At 39.1% G+C, this 25,220-nt stretch overlaps 1 protein-coding gene across 1 annotated transcript; it reads right to left on the reverse strand.

The window, feature by feature from the left end:
• Positions 1-3,845: 3,845 nt before the first annotated feature.
• LOC142196672 (desmin-like) lies at positions 3,846-19,732 on the reverse strand. The gene is made up of 11 exons (XM_075266655.1): positions 19,322-19,732; positions 13,760-13,907; positions 12,645-12,794; positions 11,615-11,734; positions 8,607-8,702; positions 8,392-8,526; positions 7,887-7,997; positions 5,651-5,761; positions 5,438-5,562; positions 4,013-4,159; positions 3,846-3,931 (listed from the first exon to the last, which is right to left on the reverse strand). The coding sequence occupies exons 1-11, from the start codon at positions 19,513-19,515 to the stop codon at positions 3,928-3,930; spliced, it is 1,341 nt and encodes a 446-aa protein (XP_075122756.1). The 5' UTR covers positions 19,516-19,732; the 3' UTR covers positions 3,846-3,927.
• Positions 19,733-25,220: the final 5,488 nt, after the last annotated feature.

A 25,220-nucleotide genomic window follows, 5' to 3' on the forward strand; every position in this document is an offset into this window, starting at 1 on the left:
AATATTATTCCAGAGAGCAGCATCAACAGTGATATTTGTTCCCGTTTAACATGGCTACATAGAGAAGGCTTTAACGTCACCATTTGAAGCTTATAAGCATCTTCTAAGGAATACCTTTTATTCATCTTGTCATAAATCCTTCTCCAGCATAGATCTATTCTTAATTGATAGAGGAGAATTGCCCTTGGTGTCCTACTCATGGGTTGGAGACACCACTTGGTCTAACCATTCTTCAATTTATATGCAACAGAGTCTTTCACTAGCTCTTTCCCATCATGCAATTGCCGCAATAATGTTTTCCTTGTAAGCCTTCCATCTTTATCAGGCTTCTTTAGATCATAAATAGCCAGGGCTATTTAAATGACATGTGGGATATAAACCCACTCATATTATGGAATGCTCATAAGGTGGTCATTAGGGGTACCATAATGCATTGATACATTTGTCAACCCACTATAGCAGGAGTAGGGAACCTTCGGCTCTCCAGCTGCTGTGAAACTGCAACTCCCAACATGCTCCATTCACTTCCATGGGAGTTCCAAGAACAGCAGAGCAAGTATGCATGCTGGGAGTTGCAGTCTTGCAACAGCTGGAGAGTCATACGTTCCCTACCCCTGCACTACAGGAAATAGAAAGCCCACCGAATGAGTGAACTCCTAGAACGCCTCTCTATACTAGAGTCACAACTCCAGGCTATCCATAACAACAGTTAGATAATGAGATAATTGCCCTGCATCGAGAATTACAAGTGGTCTTAATGGTGGATTATAATAAATGCATTACGCATCTAAAAACCTCTCATTATGCCTCCCATAATATACTTATTCCATACATGTCTATTAACACAAAACAAAGGAATAAGACCTCTGTTCCCTACATATTGCACATGGTATCCATCAATATCAAACTAGCCCACTCTACTGAGATAGCAAATAGTTTTGCTTCCTATTATGAATCCTTATATAACCTAAATGAGAATATTCATACTTACCAACCCACACAGCAAGATATCTCCTGTTTCCTATAAACTATATATCTACCCTCTCTCAGGTTAGGTACACACATGTGCTGGTCTTCGCTGGGGTCTTCTGTTCCCCATTCCGCCTTAAAAATGCGTAAAAAAAAGTCCTGTAAGCAGGGCATTTCCCTCCGCATTTTCCTACCCTTTTCAGGCGGAAACCCGGCAGACCCCATTATAGTTTATGGAGTCGGTGAGTTTCCGAGGGTAACCGCTTTTTTATGCAGATTAGATGTGTGTTTGGGGGGTCCTTTTTCATCACGCCCATTTTTATGGACACCTTCAGTATATGACTGGGGGAAGCATTATTTTTTTAATCAGCTGCTACTTATATTATTATTATTATTATTATTATTATTGCAATAAGTAGCAGCCAATACTTTTTACTCACCCATACATGCTCCTGTCCAGGCCAGCTCTACTACCACTACAGGGTGCGCTGTAACTGACCTGGCATCCTTCAGTGTTGTGATGTAAGTGTAGCGCCACCTGGAAGGAGATGGCAGTCTGCACAGTAGCATGGATGCCCAAGCCCCAGGTGGCATTGACTCCCACACCTACGATAGTACTGATCCCCTCACCAGCCGCACTTCAGACTGTCCATTCTCATCTTTTGAACCTGTCACAGAAGAGGAAGTCTCCCAGCTACTTTCTTCATCTCGCCCTACAACCTGCAGTAGTGACCCCTTCCCCTCACACCTTCTCCAATCTCTGTCCCCTGCTGTCACTACTTACCTTACTAAAATATTTAACCTCTCTCTCTCTTCTGGAATCTTCCCATCCTCCTTCAAGCATGCTGTTATAACCCCGCTACTGAAAAAACCCTCCCTGGACCCATCCTGCGATGCTAACTATCGACCCGTCTCTAACCTCCCCTTCATCTCTAAACTTTTGGAACGCCTGGTTTATTCTCGGTTAATCCGTTATCTCTCTGCTAACTCTCTGCTTGACCCCTTACAATCTGGTTTCCGCGCTCTGCACTCTACTGAAACAGCTCTCACAAAAGTCTCTAATGATCTACTAAAGGCTAAATCCAATGGTGACTTCTCTCTTCTTATTCTTCTGGATCTCTCTGCAGCTTTTGACACTGTTGACCATCAACTTCTCCTCACTATGCTCCGCTCAGTCGGCCTCAATGACACTGCGCTCTCCTGGTTCACCTCTTATCTCTGAGACCGCACTTTCAGTGTATCATTCGCGGGCTCTGTTTCCTCCCCTCTTTCCCTTACTGTTGGGGTTCCTCAGGGCTCGGTCCTCGGCCCCCTGCTCTTTTCTCTCTACACAGCCCCCATTGGACAAACCATCGCCAGATTTGGCTTCAGGTACCATCTTTATGCTGATGACACCCAATTATACACATCTTCCCGTGACATCACCCCTGCACTCATACAGAACACCAGTGACTGTCTCTCTGCTGTCTCTAATATCATGTCCTCGCTCTATCTGAAACTAAATCTCTCTAAGACTGAACTACTACTGTTTCCACCATCTAACAGATCTGTCCCTGATATATCCATTGCAGTCTCAGGCCTTACTATAACTCCTAGGCAGCATGCCCGCTGCCTCGGGGTCATATTTGACGCAGACCTTTCCTTCACCCCTCATATTGAATCACTCGCACGTTCATGTCACCTCCACCTCAAAAACATCTCCAGAATACGCCCTTTCCTTACCAGAGATACACTAAAGACACTTATTGTCTCTCTGATTCATTCTCGCCTTGACTACTGTAACTCCTTACTAATCGGTCTTCCCCTCACTAAACTCTCTCCTCTACAATCTATTCTGAATGCAGCGGCCAGGCTCATCTATCAGGCTAGACGCTACAGCGTGCCTCCGGTCTGTGCCAGTCACTACATTGGCTGCCTATTCATTATAGAATAAAATATAAAGTTATTACTCTCATCCACAAGGCTCTCCATAATGCCGCATCTCCCTACATTTCTTCCCTCATCTCTGTCTACCGCCCAACCCGTGTTCTCCACTCACTCAATGATCTAACACTTACATCCTCTATTATCAGAACCTCCCACGCTTGTATACAAGACTTCTCCCGAGCTGCACCACTTCTCTGGAATGCTCTACCCCGGACAATAAGATTAACTCCCAACTTCTACAGTTTCAAACGCAAACTAAAGACGCATCTTTTCAGACAAGCCTATCACAATTCCTAATGCACAAAATTGTCTGAACACTGTATAAGCAATGCCGCCCCTGCTACCTCTTGTGTCACCCCCTCTACCTCATAGATTGTAAGCTCTTTTGAGCAGGGCCCTCAGTCCCATTGTGTGAAATGACGTTCTTTGTTATGTATGTCTGTATCTGAACCCTATAAATTGTACAGTGCTGCGGAATATGTTGGCGCTATATAAATAAAATGTATTATTATTATTATTATGGGTCAGTAAAAAGTATTGGCTTCTATCTATTGCAATAATAAAATAAATAGTAGCCAATTAGAAGGAGGAATGCTGTACCCAGTTTATTTCATGAGGTGCCGCCTGAGGTCATTTCCCCATCGCTTCATGGAAGATGTGCCCTTGTGTCAGACCAATAAAAATGTCAGACCAATTATAGGCTTAGTGGTCAGAATAAAATTGGCATTGATATAGATAGTGATATGGAAAAGGTTAAAAAAAATTAGATCACATAAAATGTTAATTTGATTTATATGATATAAATACACTCAGACAAGGTTGATGCTAATGTGTTTATTCAGCAAAGCCATAGAAAGGTGATATAATAAAGCTGAAATAAAGAAAACAGGTGATAGTTCACAGCACACAATAGATATAGTAGAAACCTAAGAGCGATGCACCATGGAACCAGCCCTCCCAGGACAGGACTTGCAGCAAATCACTTTTCAGCAGCACATGCCAGGTAACAATTTCACTTCCTTTTCACCTTCTTTAACTGTTGAAATAGAGATAGCATTAGAAAGCTGTTCACCTGATACTAGATTGATTATTTGTGCAACCAGAGAACAATACTCACTTGATAAGGACAGTTGTCCTTTCTTTCCGTTCCAGAGTCTGAGAAACACTACCAGTGGAACTTACGTGTGTCACTCCTGATACTTTACTGTGGAAGATTCCACCCACTGACGTAGCAAGCCTACTATCCTCTCCTTCAATAAGCTTCCTATGAAAAGAAAAGAAAATCTATTTGTCTTCATGGTTCAGATGACAAACATATCTTGTGCATACTTTTCCCTGAAGTCATGTCATACTCTCCATCATCTTTCCCCTTTTCTACTGTCTGTATCTTGGCAAAGGGAAGAGCATAAGGGATGATGAAGGGCAAAAGGAATGGTGATACCACACCTCTACAGTCTCAAATTACTCTCAGGAATTGCTTGTAGTCTGTACCCATGGTATAGAGCCAAAGTCATAGTCACTACTGCTCTGTTCTACCTTGGCATGGGTGCTGAGCTTCAGTCTATGCTTTTCTCCAGCATGTTTGGGCTATTTAAAGGGGTTGTCCCATCTCAAGGATCCTATCTATACTGGTAGCTTATGTAAATTGAAGACTTTTCTTAAATATATTGCTTTAGTGATGCCGCTTTGTTTGCCTGTATGTGAACTTATTCCTCCCATTGTTTACACAGCATTGCTATAACCATGAACCTATAGGACAAGTGACGTCACTCACTCACTGTTCTTTCTGCCAGGACAATCAGTTCAGCTAATTGCAGTTTTGCTGAGCCCTGTCTGTTATCTCTCTATGTATACACACAGATAACACAGAGTCCATTCTCTACAGGCATGTGCATATTATCTGATCTGCATAAGTATTGTGATATTTCTTAGGCCCTTTCAGCAAGAGGAAGGAGGGCAGAGAAATACAGGAAGTGAGAAGAAGAGACTGTAGGCAGACTGCTGAAACAGTGAGGTGGGAAAACCTTTTTAAGGCATCACCCCCACTGGAAGATGTCTGAAAAAGGTCCTAGCTTGGTAGCATGCTCAAAGGTGTTTCTCTGTTCTCCCCCTGTTTTCCAGTTTTTTGACCTTGGACCTGTATGCTAGCTTTGAACATGCCCTACCTGCCCTAACCTCCTACCTGACCACCATGCTGACTATTCTGTGTATGTCCTGACCTCAGCCTATCCTCTCACCATGTCTCTTGCCTGTCCTTGAGTCAGCTGTCATTGCAGAGGACTACTTGAAAGCAACCTGGTGGTTCCTGATAGTGAAGATCAGATCCCTATATAGGGGTTGAAAACCAGGAAACCACTTCGGCAACTCCCTTAGGAGTAACCCCAAGTGAAATTACTGTCCAGTGACACAGTGGTTGCACTTCACATGCAGACACGTACTGTAGGTTTGTACGGAAGCTGCATATTTAAAAGATAGGATAGGCAATACTTCTACCAAATACCCATACAGATACTTATAATAACAGAAATCATTCTGCAGTTACCTGTATGTGGCAATCTCAATATCCAGTGCCATTTTTACACTCAGTAGATCTTGATATTCCCGTAAGTGTAGAGCAATTTTTTCCTTCAGAGATTTTAAATCATCTTCTAATTTATGAACTTTCTCCTAGTTATTGAAATGGAAAAAAAGTTATTATAGAAAAGTAAACAGGATAGGAAACAATACTGCTACAAGAACCATTGACTATACCCACCTGTAACTGCTCTATCTCAAGCCTGTTCTTTTCTTGAGTCTCTTTAACTTGGGCCTCCAGTGCTGCATTTTTGCTTTTAAGAGACTCTAGTTCTGTTTCTTTGCTTTTAATCTGTAATGAAAGCTTAATGAGAACCAAACATTGCTACTGTTCTTAAAGGGGTGTTACCATCTCAGCCTTTCATGGTTTCAATTATAATACCCATCTGTCTGTGGTGAAGTATCCAGGTTTTTGAAAACAGCCAGAGAGGCTTTTCTACACTGTTGCTGTAACTGCCATAGATGTAAACAGGATTTATAAAAACAGTATCCAAAAATATAGTAAAAAATTGCAGTATAATGGAAACTCTGATGCAAACAGTGCAAAAAAATAGAAAAAAAATCAGGGCACTCACCAGCCAGTAGTAAAATTCACCAAACTTTAATAATCTTCCATAAAAATAGGTACTTGAACAGCATTTACAGACGGGGGTAGGGTAGATGGGATGTAGAAGAAATGAAGCGACGACCGTTTCGTGCTAAATGCACTTCATCAGACTTCTTCATCAGGGGAAGCCTGATGAAGTGCATTTAGCACGAAACGGTCGTCGCTTCATTTCTTCTACATCCCATCTACCCTACCCCCGTCTGTAAATGCTGTTCAAGTACCTATTTTTATGGAAGATTATTAAAGTTTGGTGAATTTTACTACTGGCTGGTGAGTGCCCTGATTTTTTTTCAATTTTTTTGCACTATATTGGACTATTTGTTTAACAGTGAGCACCACCTGAATGCCAGATCATCTAGTTTGAGATCCAGTGATTTGGTGTATGTTCACACCCACAGAACGGTGCCGCTGCTTTTGAACTTTTTTGCATTCTGATGCAAACATAAAACTTAGCTGTGCTGTTTCCATAATGTAAAGGGTACACAAACTTCTATCACAGATACTGATGTTGAGGATTAGGTAAGTTCCTGTCACTTAAAGGGCTGTTCCACCTCATAACTGTATTATTTATACTGCCGCTGATGGGCTTTTAAACATAGCAAACCAGTACTCACCTTTACTCCGGCCTACATTTCCAGCAGTGGCAGCTCTATTTGTCTGTATACAGCTGACATCACAAGTGACATACCATGTGTGCGAGGGGACTGCTACGGCCAAATACAGGTCTCAATGGTGACCTGTGGCAAGTGACTGCATGTGCTGCGGCCTATCATTGACTACAAATAGCCTGTATACAGACAAACTGAGTTGGAGGCCTGGGGAGAGGTGAGTGATGGCTTGTTATGTTTAGGGACCCTTCAGCAGCAGTATTAAAATATACAAGAGTATGGTAGAGGAAGGATCAGAGAAAATGTCTATTGTCCAAAAGCTATCTGAGTTGAAAAGGAAGAAGAAGAAGAAGAAGAAGAAGAAGAAGAAGAAGAAGAAGAAGAAGAAGAAGAAGAAGAAGAAGAAGAAGAAGAAGAAGAAGAAGAAGAAGAAGAAGAAGAAGAAGAAGAAGAAGAAGAGAAGGAGAAGACAGACAATCAGACAGTGGATACTGTAATAGGAAAAAAATCTATTCACACTGAATGTTTCCCTTCAGTAGTACAAAAATGTGGGGACTATCCAGAAAAGTGAAGGTCTCATAGCACAAATGAAGGTAGAACCATAATGCTGGACTCATACATGCATTCTTGGTATATTTTATTGAACCTACAGTAAGCCAGGGATGAATTAAAAAAGAATGGTAATATTAAAAAGGATGCATAACTCTCCACTACCCATCCATAAGGCATGGTGAGGTCTTTTGCATATATATAAATATATATATATATATATATATATATATATATATATATATATATATATCATAATATTACAGGCATCCTATTTCCTGGCTGATGTGGCTTTATATAAGCAATAATACCCTACCAATCCAAATGCACATCAAATGTAAATAGGAAATAGTGAATTGACCATTACACAAAGAACTAACCAAGAACTTTAAATGTTCATTCTTGACAAAATGTATCTTATTTGCAACAAAAATCTCACATTTGGTCTTAGCTTATTGGTAACTGTACTGTGCAAATAGTCCCTATATTGGATCTCTTCAATATGCAGAAGTTTCTAGGCTAGAGGATGTGAGGCTGTGTATAGTGCACAGCACAGAAGATAGAAGACACATTCCTAATGTTAGGGATATGACAAGCCAAGTTCCACATGAAGTGACATCAATGGGCTCCAAGGCCTTTGCAGCCCCACTTACGCTTCTCTTGCAGTTTGCCATGTCTCCTCTGTAAAGTCTCACGTTTTCCGCATGCTTTGTAGAGGCTTGACTGAAGTCAACAAATTTGCTTTTGTACCACTCGTCCATCTCCTAAGGGTAAGAGCAGCATAAGACATAATAAGCAGGAGATATAGACGTGTAGTGTCAGGTCTTCACATAGGAGAGTTCATTAAGGTCTCCTGAACACCAAACCCTTTAATTAAGCACCTTGCAGCACAATGACTGCAGCACAGGGGACCCTCAAGCTTCCCATTGCCACTAGAGGAATGAGGGTCTTGGGCTATGGAGGGGTTAATGGAGGCAGCTAGGCATGAGCTTGGTGTGCATCAATCTATGAGGCCTGTCAGGGATGTCCAATGGGTACATTCTCATCCCTCATATACGAGATAAACAAGCTTTTTTTGTTGCCACAAATATTTGTTAAGTAGAATCTGACATCTAATTCCATCTCCATTCCCCAAACAAGATGTGCTCTAATTTTAACCTGCAGGTTCTTGGCTGCAATTTCTTCATATTCTGTCTGAATGTCCCTCAGAGCAGCAGCGAAGTCTGGGATGGAGAATGCCAGGTCACAGGAGGCGCTCATGTTGTAGATCTGCTTCATCAACTCCTCGATCTCCTGCATTGACAGATACAACATGGACACTGGGAACTGGCTTCACATAGCACCTCGTACACATCAGTAGAACGTGTCCTTACCTCTCCGTGAACCCGCTGCAGAAACGCAATCTCTGTCTCTAAACTTTCCAGCTGCTTTTCCAGGGCAATCCGTCCTGCAGTCGCAGCATCCACATCCTATGAGATATCAAGGAGCACAGCAATGCGACCAGCAGCACACTGCACAATACCTATAGTACCGGTATATACTTAAATCAAAGAGCAGCAGACTGCACAATACCTATACTACCGGTATATACTTATATCAAAGAGCAGCAGACTGCACAATACCTATAGTACCGGTGTATACTTATATCAAAGAGCAGCAGACTGCACAATACCTATAGTATATACTCATATCAAAGAGCAGCAGACTGCACAATACCTATAGTACCGGTATATACTCATATCAAAGAGCAGCAGACTGCACAATACCAATAGTATATACTTATATCAAAGAACAGCACACTGCACAATACCAATAGTATATACTTATATCAAAGAGCAGCAGACTGCACAATACCTATAGTACCGGTTTATATTTATATCAAAGCGCAGAAGACTGCACAATACCTAAAGTACCGCTATATACTTATATCAAAGAGCAGCAGACTGCACAATACCTATAGTATATACTTATATCAAAGAGCAGCAGACTGCACAATACCTATACTACCGGTATATACTTATATCAAAGAACAGCACACTGCACAATACCAATAGTATATACTTATATCAAAGAGCAGCAGACTGCACAATACCTATAGTACCTGTATATACTTAAATCAAAGAGCAGCAGACTGCACAATACGTATAGTATATACTTATATCAAAGAGCAGCAGACTGCACAATACCTATAGTACCGGTGTATACTTATATCAAAGAGCAGCAGACTGCACAATACCTATACTACCGGTATATACTTATATCAAAGAGCAGCAGACTGCACAATACCAATAGTATATACTTATATCAAAGAGTAAAGCAATGCGATCAGCAGCAGACTGCACAATACCGGTATATACTTATATCAAAGAGCAGCAGACTGCACAATACCTATAGTACCGGTATATACTTACATCAAAAAGCAGCACACTGCACAATACCTATAGTACCGGTATATACTTATATCAAAGAGCAGCAGGCTGCACAATACCAATAGTATATACTTATATCAAAGAGCACAGCAATGCGACCTTCAGCAGACTCCACACTACCGTACCTACAGTATATACTTGTATCAAAGAGAAAATCAATGCGACCTTCATCAGACTGCACACTACCTATAGTATATACTTATATCAAAGAGTATAGCAATGCGACCTTCATCAGACTGCACAATAGCTATAGTATATACTTGTATCAAAGAACAGCAGACTGCACACTACCTATACGGTAGTATATACTTGTATCAAAGAGCAAAGCAATGCGACCAGCAGCAGACTGCACAATAGCTACAGTATATACTTATATGGCGTAATACTACACATGATATACTGTATTACACACCCTTGTTCATATCACTTAGATATACTACCATATCATGGCACACGGTATTGTGCTACTATAATGAGGGTAAAGGGTTGTATTGGAGCACATCTAGCAGCTCTATCAATACGTCCATAATAATATATATACTGGCACCACAACTGGTTTTCGTTATTTTTTTGGAGTGCTGCCCTATTCTTAGGATTAGATAGATACTGTATATATTACATAGGTAACAGATAAAAAAGTATTTAGATACTGCATATATAGATATATAGATACAACGATTGTATCTGTACTATATAGTACTACATGGATGGATATTTCATGGATACATATTAAATAGATGTAAAATAGTAGATAAATAGATAGTAAATATATATTACATATATAGAAGATAGCTATTACATATATACTAGATAGATAAATATAGAAATAGCAGATTTCAGTCTTCAGTTTCGATTATGCCTACAAATAACTAGTGTTTTGTAGATACACGATGTTCTAAATTAATACCTAATCATCATTCTAATGAAGCACGTGACTATTACGTCAGTTGACTCAAATGTTAATTACTGTTCTTTAGTAGGTGAAGTATAATACCAAAAATAGTATAACTTCGATTATTCCTGCTGTTATTATACTATGTTATATTCATGTAATATTTTAGTAATTGTTAATACTAACAGAAGTAGAAGTATGACTTTATTTGTTATATTCCCTAATTCCTATTATTATTATGAAGCGATTCTAATAGAGCTTTTAAAAGTAACAAAGCCTATACAGAAATGACACAATGCGATGGTGCGACAGAAAGACACTAATGTACAACGCATTCTATCCCTACATTACTTTCCTTTGCTTAGTTGATACAGACCTGGAATAAACAGGTCCCGTTTATAAAAGCATTCTAGTGCGGGTTAATTTTATTAGTCTGAATAGTGACAAATCTGTAAGGGAATATCAGTTAAGCAAAATGTCGCTTAATAGGCGAAGGTAGTATTATTGTCTCATTAGAATCCAATCGGAATCAGTAAGCAGCATTTACAATTGTGTTCTATGTATTGCCCCTCTATAATACCCTCATCATATAGTTCCCATTCGCCCCGGTAGTCATGTTAGACCCAAACTAGATCCAGCATCCTAGTCCCAGTGATTAGAATGGATTAGTAAACTCTGGGGAATCGTGTGTGGCATATTTCATTGCCCAAGGCTCTCATATTCCCCAGTTAGACAGGACTGTACAGGAGAGAAGTGGATACACGAATTGATGCTCCCACAACATCACACACTTGCCCCTGGCTGATCAGTAAAGTCTAGGGTGAGAAAAGCAGAAGGTGCTAGACCATCACTCTACATTAGGTATAGCCCTGCATTTACACCATGAGCCCCCCTCTGGGGTATAGAGCCTTAGGATGTGGCCAGCACAGGAGTCTACTGGTCCCTGGCAGTTAGAAGGTTAATGCAGCCCTCATTTCCATAAGCAGATGATGTGTGTGCTAAGACAATGCCTGGACTGTAGTATAATAGGTGAGTGAGTATGGCAAGGACAGCTCCTCACAGGGCGGAAGGATTCAATGTCCCCTTCAGCCTTTTTCCTCTCCTCCACTGCGTCTTCATAACGTTTCTTCACGGCGCTGAGCTCCTCAGACACTGATGTCTTGGCAGCCACTGCTACATCCTGTTAAATAAAGCAGAGTCTTATGCCTGGCTAACCTGCAGCATTGCCTAATGCCCCAACCACTGCCAAGGATCTCGATGCATTGCAGAAGACCACAACTAGATTCTCTAAAATATCTTCACCTCAGTATATAGAGCAGCATAGGGACTGGAAATGGAACGTGTAAGATTAAAGGGACAATAACCCTATGGTTATTTACTGGGCAGTTCTATGCAGTCTTGTGTGCTCAGACTGGGGACACTATAGTCTTTTGATAGAAAGTACAGAACTTCACTACTTTTTCTCAAACACACCTAGGTAAAATCTCGTTTTTCACACTAATTTAACATTCTGGCCCTATAAAACAAAGCCACCATTTTATATACTGATACATAGAAGGAGATTTCCCATCTCCCACCATGCAGTGTGCTAAATGCTTAACTTATTCCTTAAACAACCTGTGTCCTAGCAACAGAATAAACAATCCAAGCCAATGGGGGTAACAAGAGACAAAACATCCTACCAGTTACACAAAGCTTTCCCCAGCCAAGATCTGCATGAGGATCACGGCTGAAGACAGCTGAGGAGAAGTGACATGTGGCCCAACAATGCCTAAAACTTTCCATACACTGGCCTCACACAGACTCCCAGCAAGTCAAGATTTATAGACATCCTTATCCTCAACAGATTGAAGGTTAAAAGGCCAATGCACTTGTGTACTATACCAGGCGCCAGAGCCCAGCTCTGTGGATTTTATACGGGTACAAAGAAAGTCATGCAGATATATGGAGCAAAGCAAACCTTGGCTAATACTGGGACTCCAGCTGTTGAGAACTAGAACCTGGGACATGGAGTTGCCTAACTATATGGCAGGGGGTGTAAAGTCTTCAGGGCTTTATATTTTTTACTTGGGTACATATCAGTAGTATACCCTTTGTATCCTGGCTTGTTCCGCCTCCCTGCGCAAGTCCCGCAGTTGCTCTTCGTATAGGGCCCGCAGAGCAGAGGGTCTGTTACAGCGGGTGCGGAGAGCGTCCAGCTCCACCTGTACTATAGCATTCTGCTGCTCCAGGTCACGAACCTGCAGACAATATAGAATCAGAGGGAAATCACTATGTAGCGCCTCTAGAGGTCATCTTATGTAATGAAGACATCAATCGCATCGTGCAAATGGCAGTGCAGAATTGTAGGTTATATGGACCTGAATAGAAGCTGCTAGGACAGGACTGGAGACCTTCTATGATCTGTAGTAACGTTGTACATATTATACAGTATATTAATTATAAGGAGGATAGATAGTCAGATAGATAGATAGATAGATAGATAGATAGAGTAAGAGATGATAGATAGATAGATAGATAGATAGATAGATAGATAGATAGATAGATAATAGATAGATAGATGATAGGTAGATAGATAATAGATAGATAGATAGATAGATAGATAATAGATAGATGATAGATAGATAGATAGATAGATAGATAAAGAGATGATAGATAGATAGATAGATAGATAGATAGATAGATAGTGATGATAGATAGATAGATAGATAGATAGATAGATAGATAGAGAATAGATAGATAGATGATAGATGGAATAGAATAGAATACAATAGATTTTTAGATTTAAAGTTTTTTTGGTTCTTTCTTGAACCATTATAACTCTACTATGAAGTATCATGAAGGAAATATACCTTATATCTCCGTTGACTATTATATTATACATTATATGCTCCAAGTAAATGTACGTTACATCTAATATTTATGTATGTTATATGTCTCGTGTTTTTTTCTATCCACGGGTAATGTAGGTTGCAATATATATATATATATATATATATATATATATATATATATATATATATATACTGCCATGAACTTCTATGTGTTTCTCTCTTGTTATATACTACTGTACCATCTATGAAACTGTATCACTGAAATTTCCCCATTGTGGGACTATTAAAGGAATATCTTATCTTATCTTATGCTAATACCGGACTATAGACGATGTATTAGCGGCAGCTATGGCTGTGGGTCGGGGTCTTACCCTCTCGATGTATTTAGTCAGCCGGTCATTGAGGACGATCATCTCCCGTTTCTCATGGCTCCTGACACTCAGGTATTCTTGGTTTGCCGCACTTGCGGCTTCCAGATCCACAGGGACAAACGCAGCGGCAAAACTGTGAGCGATCATACTGAGGGGAAAGCAAGACAACCCTATAGAAAGGAGTTCTGTATGCGGCATTGTCTTATATACAAGGGATAGTAGCAGAACAAAACTAGAAGATATCTAAAGATACATAAAAGTGAGAAGAAAAGAGCTTCATGCTTATATAATAACATAAGATGTATTAATGTCCCATGTATCTATCTGTGAAATATACCGTCATATATCTAACCATCTATAGTATCAACTAAAAAATTATTATCCTCCAACTATACCAGGATTATTGTATAAAGTCAAGAAAAATTACTAGAGAGAATTCCTATATAATATGTAATGTAACACATTGGTAAGTCCCTGAGTCTCACCTACAGATCCGCCCAAATGATGTGCCCTGTCAGTCGGGTCAACATGCTAGGATATGAGGAGATGGCCATTCATTTTGGCCAGCAAGTACATCAATATAATGTATAGAGCAGACTAAAACCTAGTAACATTAGCTTTGTAACGATTAGTATGACCCCGGTGTATGTATATATACAAAGAAAAGATGTGGTAACAGCAGAGAACTGTACTGACACTCACTAGTTCTGTATTTCCAGATACTACACGATACAGAAATCAGACCTAACTATTCCTTGACTTGGCTACTAGATTCTTATCACAGAATCGAACTGAGAAATGTACAAAGCAAAGCTTCATTCCATATAGACTTTACTGGGCATCAAATCATAGGTTTCTGTGTGTTATGTAAGTGTATTACAGAGAAAATATATGTTTTTCGTACTATAAGTATGTTACACAATGTAAAGCCTCAACATAATATTACACATAAATACATATAAAGAGAGACAGACATGGGAAAAGATGGCATATTTAAGAGAGTTACATAGCCAGGTATGAGAACTGGAGACAGAGATTAAAATATATATATTAGAGATATAAATATAAATGTAACACATAGTTGTGAAATATATGGATACATAGACAATGGAATTACCTAATCCTGAACGGGAAATATCTGCAATAGCACAGACATATTGTTCTATTATGTTATATTAGGTGAAAAAAATCATAAAGGTTACACTGAAAAGTCATTTGAATATGTTACTGTTGCATGAGATTCTATATAAACTACAGTCCTCATAATACTTCTGGTCATATCATCTCATGATCTTAAAAGAGGGTATCAGCAGTACTGTATGTATTAGGCTTTAATACATCAGTTCCTGGATTTACAATACAGTGCTACAGAATGACCTATAGCTGATTTTAATGTGTATTTTTAGATATACTATAGGTCAGATTCATCCATTTTTGACGTGTTGGTATTGCACTCCAGTTGCCATGTCATTTGCTTACATATATTTATACAGACTTCAGCCTTCTTTACTTTATGGCTCTACTTCTGCAACTTCTCAACTTCTTACACATTATTATAATATACTAGATCTGAAGAATTGTAAATGTAGGGGCCTCCAGACAAATGAATCTAATGAACAAACATTTGCAGAGATCTTTAAAAAAATATTGCTACAAATAGTAGTATAATATAGAACAGTGGAATATAATATACAATTGAATGCATCCTAACAAGTTTCAGCATTTGCAAATAAAAACCTACATTGTAAACGTAAATGTAAACTTATTATTTTTTATAGTATTATTAATAAATGCATTTCACCCAGTTTTAGGATCCTAAGTTGATATTATATTAACTTTTTTTATGTCGTTTCTCCTCACATTATTCGAAGCCTGGTTTCAGATGATGGAGTTGTAGTATCCATTCCAGTGTTAGGTCACACAAGAAATAGGAGTATCTAAATTGTAGTCAGTGTGAACCTTGTTCATAGAGCAGGATCTACATGGACGACAAAATACCTTCTTGCAGGTTTAACTACAGGTATAATGAAATCCACCACTATATAGAGGGTTAACTACCCGTAAAAAGTGTATTAGCATAGTATCCTCCTTATATTCAATATTCTATTAGGTATAAAGTCCATTGTTGCTTCAGACATTTGTACACAATACATAGTACTGTGGCTTTACTTGTGTAGTTTAATGTCATACCAAGTCAAGACTCATATAATAATATATATCTATGAGCATGCTGGTATATTGAAGTCCATTCCCTTAACGTACCTAATATATACACTCCTGAGTACACCTTAAATTCAGTGGTTTACACTTACTATAAAAGTAACCTGTGTATTTAATCTGCAGGACTATATGAGGTCAACTCTGCAAGTAAAGAGAACACAAAGTCAATAAGGAATAGAAGGAATGATAACTTCTCAAGATCTACTGAGGGGCTAATTGTGTTTAATGTCCTCATAGACACTTTAGTATCTATAATTTATCATTGAGTGGTTAAATATACAGTATACAGATATTTACTCACTATTTAACATTTTATGTTTCTATTAAAAATGTCCATGTGCAAATGGGATTGTGTGAAATGTCAATAATACATAATACTGAGACAATTATTGCAGTTTTGTTTAACCTTATATTATTATTAGTGTTGAAAACTGTGGAATATAATCGAATGTAATATCTATAAAAGACTGAATGTACTTGTGTTTCCACTGGATAAAGGCAGAGTTCTCTTATCTCTGTGGGAAACAAAGGAAAAACTTGTATTCTAAACTGCTTTCTCCTTTTATCCCGGCAGCTTCTTCCAGGATAGAGCTGAGATCCTACAGAAGATAGTGTGTTGATGTGGCTTTCCACTAATGTATATGGGCATTGAGAGTGCTTATTCATAGGGTTGGACTGATCACAGGGGAGCAGGTGAATCATCAGGAAGACTATGGCAGGGTGTGCCCAGCCCCCCACCCCTGCAGTAAGTATTTAACAATACTTGGGACCTCCAATAACTAATTTTCTGGCAGTTTCTTCTGAAGTATCCCAATACAAGTACTAAGCAACAAGCTACTACTGAAAAATATGTGTGACAGCACAGTCTTAGGAATTTAAGAGTAGGGGGTCAAATAATATTTGCTGAACAAATTGTACTGGTGGAAGCCAGGTACCACAGTCCAGCCCTGTTCATACATATCATAGGCAATGCTGAGTTCTATGAGGAATTTTATATAAAATTATAGAGAAATTGATAGCATAATGGATCCCAAGGATTTTTCCCTGTAAAGAAATTATAAAGAATGTATTTCAATAGTCTTGTGTCTGTCTGAAAGTAAGAATGCATGCCATATTCCTGCCCAGGTGGGTCATCTGGCCTCATCTATGAAAGTATTTCTGGATGGGAATGACAGATCCCACACTCTTGTTATCACCCATGCGATATGTGAACACACCCTATAGATATGGATATGTAGAAGAGAGATGTTGTATTCTATTCATAAGTTCCACATCTGGCAACCTCCCAAACATTCTTACATATTCTAGCTAGCCACATCACAGTTTCCTCAAGATTTATGAAGAAATGCATAATGCCTCCTAAAACTTTCCCAGTAGAGATGCAACATACATTAGTGTGGATTTTGTTGTTTCTAGAATATTAATTGACTCCAGGACCAGTACTTTATTAGAAATAACAGCTCTAGTCATGCCACTTGTTAATATTTAGCTCATTTAGACTGCTTAGGATATACTTAAAATATTCAGGCAGTAGACAACTTTCCTTCAAGGAAAAACCAAGTTAGAATGACAGATTTTTCTCATCTGGTGAAAGGAGCTAAAGCCAGACAAATACTTAAGTATAACAATGTATTGCATACAGCAAATAAAAGTGGCACACAGAAATTCCGCTCCAACCCCCCATACCCCCCCCCCCATCTTCATGTTCTACCCTATACATCACTGTAAAAAGTCGGCAGGACAGGGGAGTTATCAAGGCAAGCTGGGACAAGGACCCCCTCCCCACAGATTTAGTACAACTTACACCCAAACTCTGGGGTGGGTTGTAGCTGAAATCGACAACAATCCCTGTCTGCCATAGAATTCAGGTCTGGTGTACACAACATTTAGAAATTATTATAGTCTGGCATTTTCCATACTGTCGGAGGAATTGAGTAAGACTGCCATAAGACATGCCAGTCTTATTAAATGCACCCCATTGTGTAAAAATAGAATACACTTTTGCAAAATGAAGATCAGACATAACAGACATAAAATTTGCTAAAACACTATTATCACGTCGGTAATAAGTAGCTAAAATGTAAAACATTGTCAACATTTGGCTGACTTTAATCTCTGTATAGTTATGTTTACACTTAGGACTTACAGGTGTGAACAAGCCACTAAGGCTGCTGCTATGTTTAATACATAGACCAGACAGTCATATACTTTTATTTATGAAGTATATGAGGACATATTGTTTACTCTGTAGTATATAAGATGAGTCCTGCAGCACTCCTATTGTATAAGTGCACAATCATCCTGGAATATCTGCACCCTTTACACCTTACATTATTGGTGTTATCTTTAATTATTATATGTTCTCCTGTCAAACAACTATCAGCTCTGCTTATACAGTATATAAGGATATGCATCAATTCTAAATACTTAGAATAATTCTAATACACCAAGAAGAGATTGGAAGTCCTCCATCCTGTACACCCACTGGTTATATTAGTAGTTGCAAATATCACATCCTACTTTACAGTTTTGACTGGCCTGGAAATTAAAATATTAATATATTTTTGCTATAAACTAAAATTAGGATTAGAACAACAATATTCTCAAAAGATAAAGTGACTATAGCGCAAACATAACTGAGATAAATCTTTTCATGCCTGTGTCATAATATTTCCATGTCATTGCTTCAGGTCATCAACTTCATGACATCAAGAAGGACATAAGAGCGATCAGATGTGATAGCTGGGATGTTCAACTGTCATAATACACTCAAGGTTATGGATTTTGGGATCAACAAGTTATGGACAAGTTATCACTAGTAGTCACATGGAAAAACAGTAACAATCTGTACGATAGATAGATAGATAGATAGATAGATAGATAGATAGATATGAAATAGATTAGGTTGATAGATATATATTACATAAAGTCATATGAGATATATTAGTTAAATAAATATGATATAGATAAGATAGATATGACACAGACAGATATGAGAGAGATATGACACAGATAGATAGATAGATAGATAGATAGATAGATATTAGATATATTTGAAAGATATGACATAGATATATAGGCAGATTACACAGACATGAGTATATTTTTTGGGCCATCTCATCAGGACCTTTGTATTGTAGCTGTGGTCTGCTATTTCTGTGTTGGTACATATAGTCTGTATATATTAGGGGATCCCCCTTACCTGCGGGGTCTTCTGCTGGCGGAGGTGGTCCTTCTCCCACCTGTATGGACCTCACAAGTGTCCCGGCTGTAGCTTGTACGTATATATTAGGGTATATATTAGGGTATATATGCATGTATATATTGGGGTGTCCCCCTTACCTGCGGGGTCTCCTGCTGGCGGAGGCGGTCCTTCTCCCACCTGTATGGACCTCACAAGTGTCCCGACTGTAGCTTGTTGACCTCCTATGGCGGGGAGGGGAAGGACTGCTCACCCGCACCCTCACCACAGAGCTGCTGGCATACTCATCGAAGTGGCGGCGGTATGAAGAGATCCTCTCCGGGCTGACACTCATATTGTCGGGCTGAGCAGTGAGCTGTCCGCGGTGCTGATGGTCTTACACGAAGCTGCTTCTTCTCCGGCCCGACTACCTTATATAAAGCCGCCGGACAGGCAGCTCCTCAGGAATGTATACACACCCTTCACTCCTGAGTGGCAAAGTCGCGGGAAGAAGCCAAATTCCCAACTCCTCAAGGATCCCTGGCATCTTGTAAAGCACTCAAGCTGATCTAATGACCGAGGCGCGCCAAGCCTGAAAATAATGGAAAAAAATGACCCATGGAGCATATATGCATCTATTTCTATAATGAGATCGGATCAGAAGCCTGTGAGGAAAATCCTACATAAAGACAATTATTCCTGAATATTAACCCGTGCACAATACATAGCAGAGCTGAGGAAACCGAGCTCCAATCTGCCTAAAATATCTCTTATGTATGATGCATCTTCTAGCAGTATTTCTCTACTTGTCTAGCTTCTATTTATGCACCATCAAAAATGACATCTAGCTAACTAGCTTTTATTATTTATCTGTTACCTATTCTCTATGATTATTTACCTTTATACATCTATTTATCTATCATTAGAAAGACAAATCACAAAGCAACGAGCCCAGCTAAAGTAGAGAAATATCCATATACCTGTATGTGCAACATTATCTATCTATCTATCTATCTATCTATCTATCTATCTATCTATCTATCTATCTATCTATCTATCATCTAGCTAGCTATTTAGTCCATTCTAGTTTATTCCTTTTTACAGCTACCTAATTTATCTCATTATCTATTTATTCAATAATGGATAGATTACCTACCATCTAATATACGTATATAAGGCAGTACTGTTAATGTGATGTACAAGAGAGGGTCAGAATCCCTCAGTGTCATTGATGATGATGATGATGATCATCATCATCATCATCATCATTATTATTATTACTGATTTCATTGTTACTATTGAATCTATAAACTCTGCCAGTATAGAACAAATGCCACATACACTGGATTTACATATAACAATCAGCATTTTATTTATAGCCAGTCTGAGTTTTTATACACAGTCTATTGTACATGATATTCTTTAATTCTATACATAAGATAAATACAACTAATTGCATATCTTCTATAGACAGTGGGTGCTGCAGCTTAACATGTCTGTGGACATGGCCTCCTAATTGATGCACTCCATCATGCTGACTAGGTAATAGCATGGGGACTGTTAGTCATATGATGAATAGATTTAACAGGCGGGTGATTCTGTCTTCACAAAATGTTTCACTAGGCATAGAACTACAATATAGAGAAAGATTCCACTGCTTCCCTGCATGGTGTATTTTGCAGGTTCTCCATGTGGTGGTCATGATTATGTTTAATCAATAAATGTATCAAATAATTTCTGAAATCCATAATACAAATACACAAGAATAAAGGATGTGCACTCACTGTGTTACAATTTTCACACTGGTATGATATAGTAAATGTTTTATATCCAAGACTTACAGGTGTTTAAAAGCCCACATATAATACTTATATACATACTTATGTAATTATTGGATACATAATTTCCATAATCACTGTCATTGTTGTCATTACTTTTAATTTGCTTTAGTAGACAACAATGAACATGCATACATGCAGAGAATAAGAACACAACCATTGCAGATACCAGGCTGGCCACATGTATGCACCTAAAGAAAGTACACAAATAATAAGTAAGTGGATGCTTTACTGGACCCTCTGGTAAAAGTATATACATATTGATAGATATTCATATATACTTTATACATAGGCTAGATAATAGGATCTGATAAAAGTTTTCTGTGTTTAAGGCCAGAGACCCACATAGTGGAAGCGTTGTGGTGGAAATGCCATGGCAAAAACCACACTGCAAATACCATGACATTGCAGAAAAATACGTGCTGTGGAAATGCTGCGATTTCCAAAATCATTGTGAATTCTGTGAAAAGCACTGCGGGAAAAACCCTGGCCCTGGTGTGTGAATTTTAAAAAGCATTTACCACTACCAAAGTTGTTTCTAAAACCATATATGTTGTTGAAGGTGCAGTGGTGGCATTGTAAACGAACTTGTTATGCAAATGAGCTTTTTGGTGCACCTAGGATGTACACTTTTTCACTGTAGATATCATACATATCAATATTTATGTTAGACGGCAGCAATGGGTGGTAACTAGAGTTAGGTGATCCGATTTGTCATGAACTGGGTTCACCCCAACTATTCCAAATTTTTACCTTTTTAACAAAATCAAACAAATTGCTGATTAACTAAAATGGCCGCTGCAACATCTATTGAGCATTAAATACAGAAGAGTGAGCCATTGCATGATGTTCTAGCAACACCTGACAGCCTCTCATCTAATACACAGTGGTAAGTAGACTCCTTACTGATGCTGATGTCATATACACTATATAAGGTGCTGTAAGCTTGAACACAAGTCATCATAGTAATTGTGGAGGTAGGAAAGGGTCTGTATTTCATCTCACTACATCATACAAAGCATTCAGTTCTGAAAAGCTTAAAATTGCAAGCAGTAGTTAGGAATAAGAGAATTTAGTCAGATTTAATCAATTACAGGCAGATCAGCATTAGGAATCATAGATAGGAGTGAAGGGACTACATCAGTGCAGTTCTTTTTTTTTTTTTTTTTTTTTTTTTTAAATGTAGATTGTGGGCCCCATATAGGGATCACAACATACTTTTTTTTCAGTCTCAGTATGTCTTTGGAGTGCAGGAGGAAATCCACGCAAGCACAGGGAGAACATACAAGCTCCTTGCAGATGTTGGTCATGGCAAGATTCAAACCCAGGACTCCTGTGCTGCAAGGCTGTGGTGCTAACCACTGAGCCACCGTGTTGCCCCTATATCAGTGCAGTTCTATCAGCAAAGAGCTGGTTACACCTGCTTAAAGCTAAAAAAAATAATAATAATAATCTGTAATTTAAGTATCTTGGGTCTGCCCACCCAATATACATTATATATACATATACCCAATATAATCTAAAAAAAATTATTGCGTCTTGCTAATTTTTCTGTTTCTGCTCATATATACAGTATTGCAGGTGGCACAAATAAAAAAAATCTATTAGTCTGAATATTGGGTGAACAATAAAGGAAAATGTTTAACAGCATGCACTACTCTGAAAAAACCCTCTTGTTAATTTTTTTTTCTGCTCACCCAATATACAGTGTGACTGAATGTTAATCTGAAAAAAAAAAAAATTAATTTATTTCTTTTCTTTCTTGTATTATACAGCAGAGACCCAGTGCTAATGCCCAGGGCATTAACATCCCCTCGGCACCTTGGTTAAAGCTGACTGTGGTGCAATTTTGCCAAGGATTGCCAGAACAAGGAGGAAAGTCCAGGGCTGGTGTCCCGTTGTCATGATAGCCTCCTGGCATGATGGTGCTCAGTATAATGTACCGTACATTGACTTCAGTGGGATCTCAGTTGCAGTATTGGCGTCCCACCACTATACAGGCACTATTATGTTTTTAAGCCATACCACTTAATAATATATATATATATATATATATATATATATATATATATATATATATATATTTCAGAATGGAAGAAAGAGGTTATCCTAAACCCATCATGCTGTTGTCTTATGTAAGAGAAAGGACAGTAGCATTTACTTGAAATTATTGAAGACTCTAAAGTCAACCGAATACAATATACAATGTGTTTAACTTGCTAGAGTTCACTCTAATTAGAATTTATGGCTCATTGGGGAACTAATTAAAATGACATATTTTTCTGACATCTACAGAAAAGTCATACAAATCACGATGAATATAGAAATACTTAAAGGGATGGCTAATATTCCTTGGAGTATAACATTTATGGGTCTTGAGGCTTCACTCATCGGGTTTGGTCCCTGCAGGATTGCAAATGTGCCATAGGTATGTTCAGTATTATGCTGCAGCTGATGTCAGGAGCCAGAGGGAAAACATACACAGACAGATGGAGAGGAGGTCCCTGTGATATGCTGGTCCCAGTCCCTGACTGTCCATGGTTTCCAGTCTAGTACTGCAATGCTCACTTGTTGTTTAACCCATTCACAGTGAAGAGAAGGATGTTATGTAGAAATGTAAAGTTAACACTGAAACTGTAGCAAATCTATATATCCCTATTCGCTGAAGTCAACTGCATGGCCAGGGGGTCACTGATTCTGTTGTACACTAACTTGTCATCTGTTCTCAGTTTTTATATTGCAACACAGAAAAAAATTTTGAACAAACTTACTTCTCATGATGTGATTTGTCATCTGTCGCATCATAGCTTTTTCTGTAAATAAAAAATGTATGACAATTAGACTAAGACCCCATGTAGCGAGCTGCAGCAAGAAAGTGATGCAGGAAAAACTATGGGGGAAACCATGGAGGCAACGCAATGGTTTTCACAGAAAGTCTGCAAACTTCTTACTTACATTATACCTATAGTTTTCCGCAGGTATCCTTGACATGTTGCAATTTCTTTTCTTTTTTTTGTTTAACTGTATTTTTATTGAAAATTTTAACATAACAAGTAAGAAAACAATTGCGAAGGAGAAAACAGAAATAAGGGAGAGGCCACATCACCAATCCCATGGCAGGTAACCACATAAAGAACCGTAATAAGAAGGTGCAATGAAAAACAAAAATACAGGGGGAGACAGATACATAAAGACAGAGGGGGAGGGGAAGGAGGGGGGGATGAGGGGGAATACTAGGTCACAGGCCTCGCAAGGTGCAATAGGCATCCCAAGGGGACCAAATGGAGTCAAAGGCCTCCAATGAAGTTATTGAGACTGGCCATCAAAAATTCAAGGCTTCGGGCGTCCTTGATGCGGGCCAAGAGTTCAGTACCAGTGGGGGGATTTGGACTCTTCCAATGCTTAGCAATAAGGGTCTTAGATGCGGTGCAGAGGTAAAAAAAACAATCTGGAGGTCTTACAGCCGAAGTGCCTGGGTGGGAAGTTCAAAATATAAGTGAGGGGATCTAGGGGGACTCCTTGAAGAAAAAGGGAGTCTGTCAATGCACTAACTTCTTGCCAAAAGCCCAGTATAAGGGGGACGGTCCAAAAAACGTGATACAGAGTACCCACAGCAGTGCTGCAGCGCCAGCACCCCATGGGAAGAGCAGGGTTCAGCAGGGCATGTGGTACCAATGCATCAAAAGTTTAAATTGTGTTTCCCTAAAGGTAACGCACTGGGAGGATTTCTGAGCTCGCGCCAAACAATATGCCATTGTCCCGGAGAAATAGTTACACCCAAAGCTTCCTCCTATTTCGACAGATAACGGTGTTGGACAGGGGAGCCAAGCACCTGACAAGAGAGGAGCCGGTAAACAAAGGATATAAAGCCCTTAGTAGAGATGCCTGCACGGCAAATTCTCTCGAAGGATGTGGGAAGAGAGACCTTGGAGGATCCGTGGAGAGATCGGACGAAGTGAGCAACTTGAAAATAGTGGAACCATTCGGCCTTGGGGAGACCTACATTAGCCACAAAATAATCAAACGGGCTGAGCTCCAACAACCCCGGATCTATCACATCAGCAATGCGGAATATACCCGCTTTAGACTACAACTTGACCATATCAGAGGACAAGCTAGAGGGTAGAAGGAGGTTATAGAGGATGGAGACCATCGACGACCGCGGGGACATTAGAAAAAATCGGGTCCTACAGGCCGACCAGACGGAGCAGGTAAAACGTAT

Source organism: Leptodactylus fuscus, chromosome 3, assembly GCF_031893055.1.
Source record: "Leptodactylus fuscus isolate aLepFus1 chromosome 3, aLepFus1.hap2, whole genome shotgun sequence".
Taxonomy (NCBI): Eukaryota; Metazoa; Chordata; class Amphibia; order Anura; family Leptodactylidae; genus Leptodactylus; species Leptodactylus fuscus.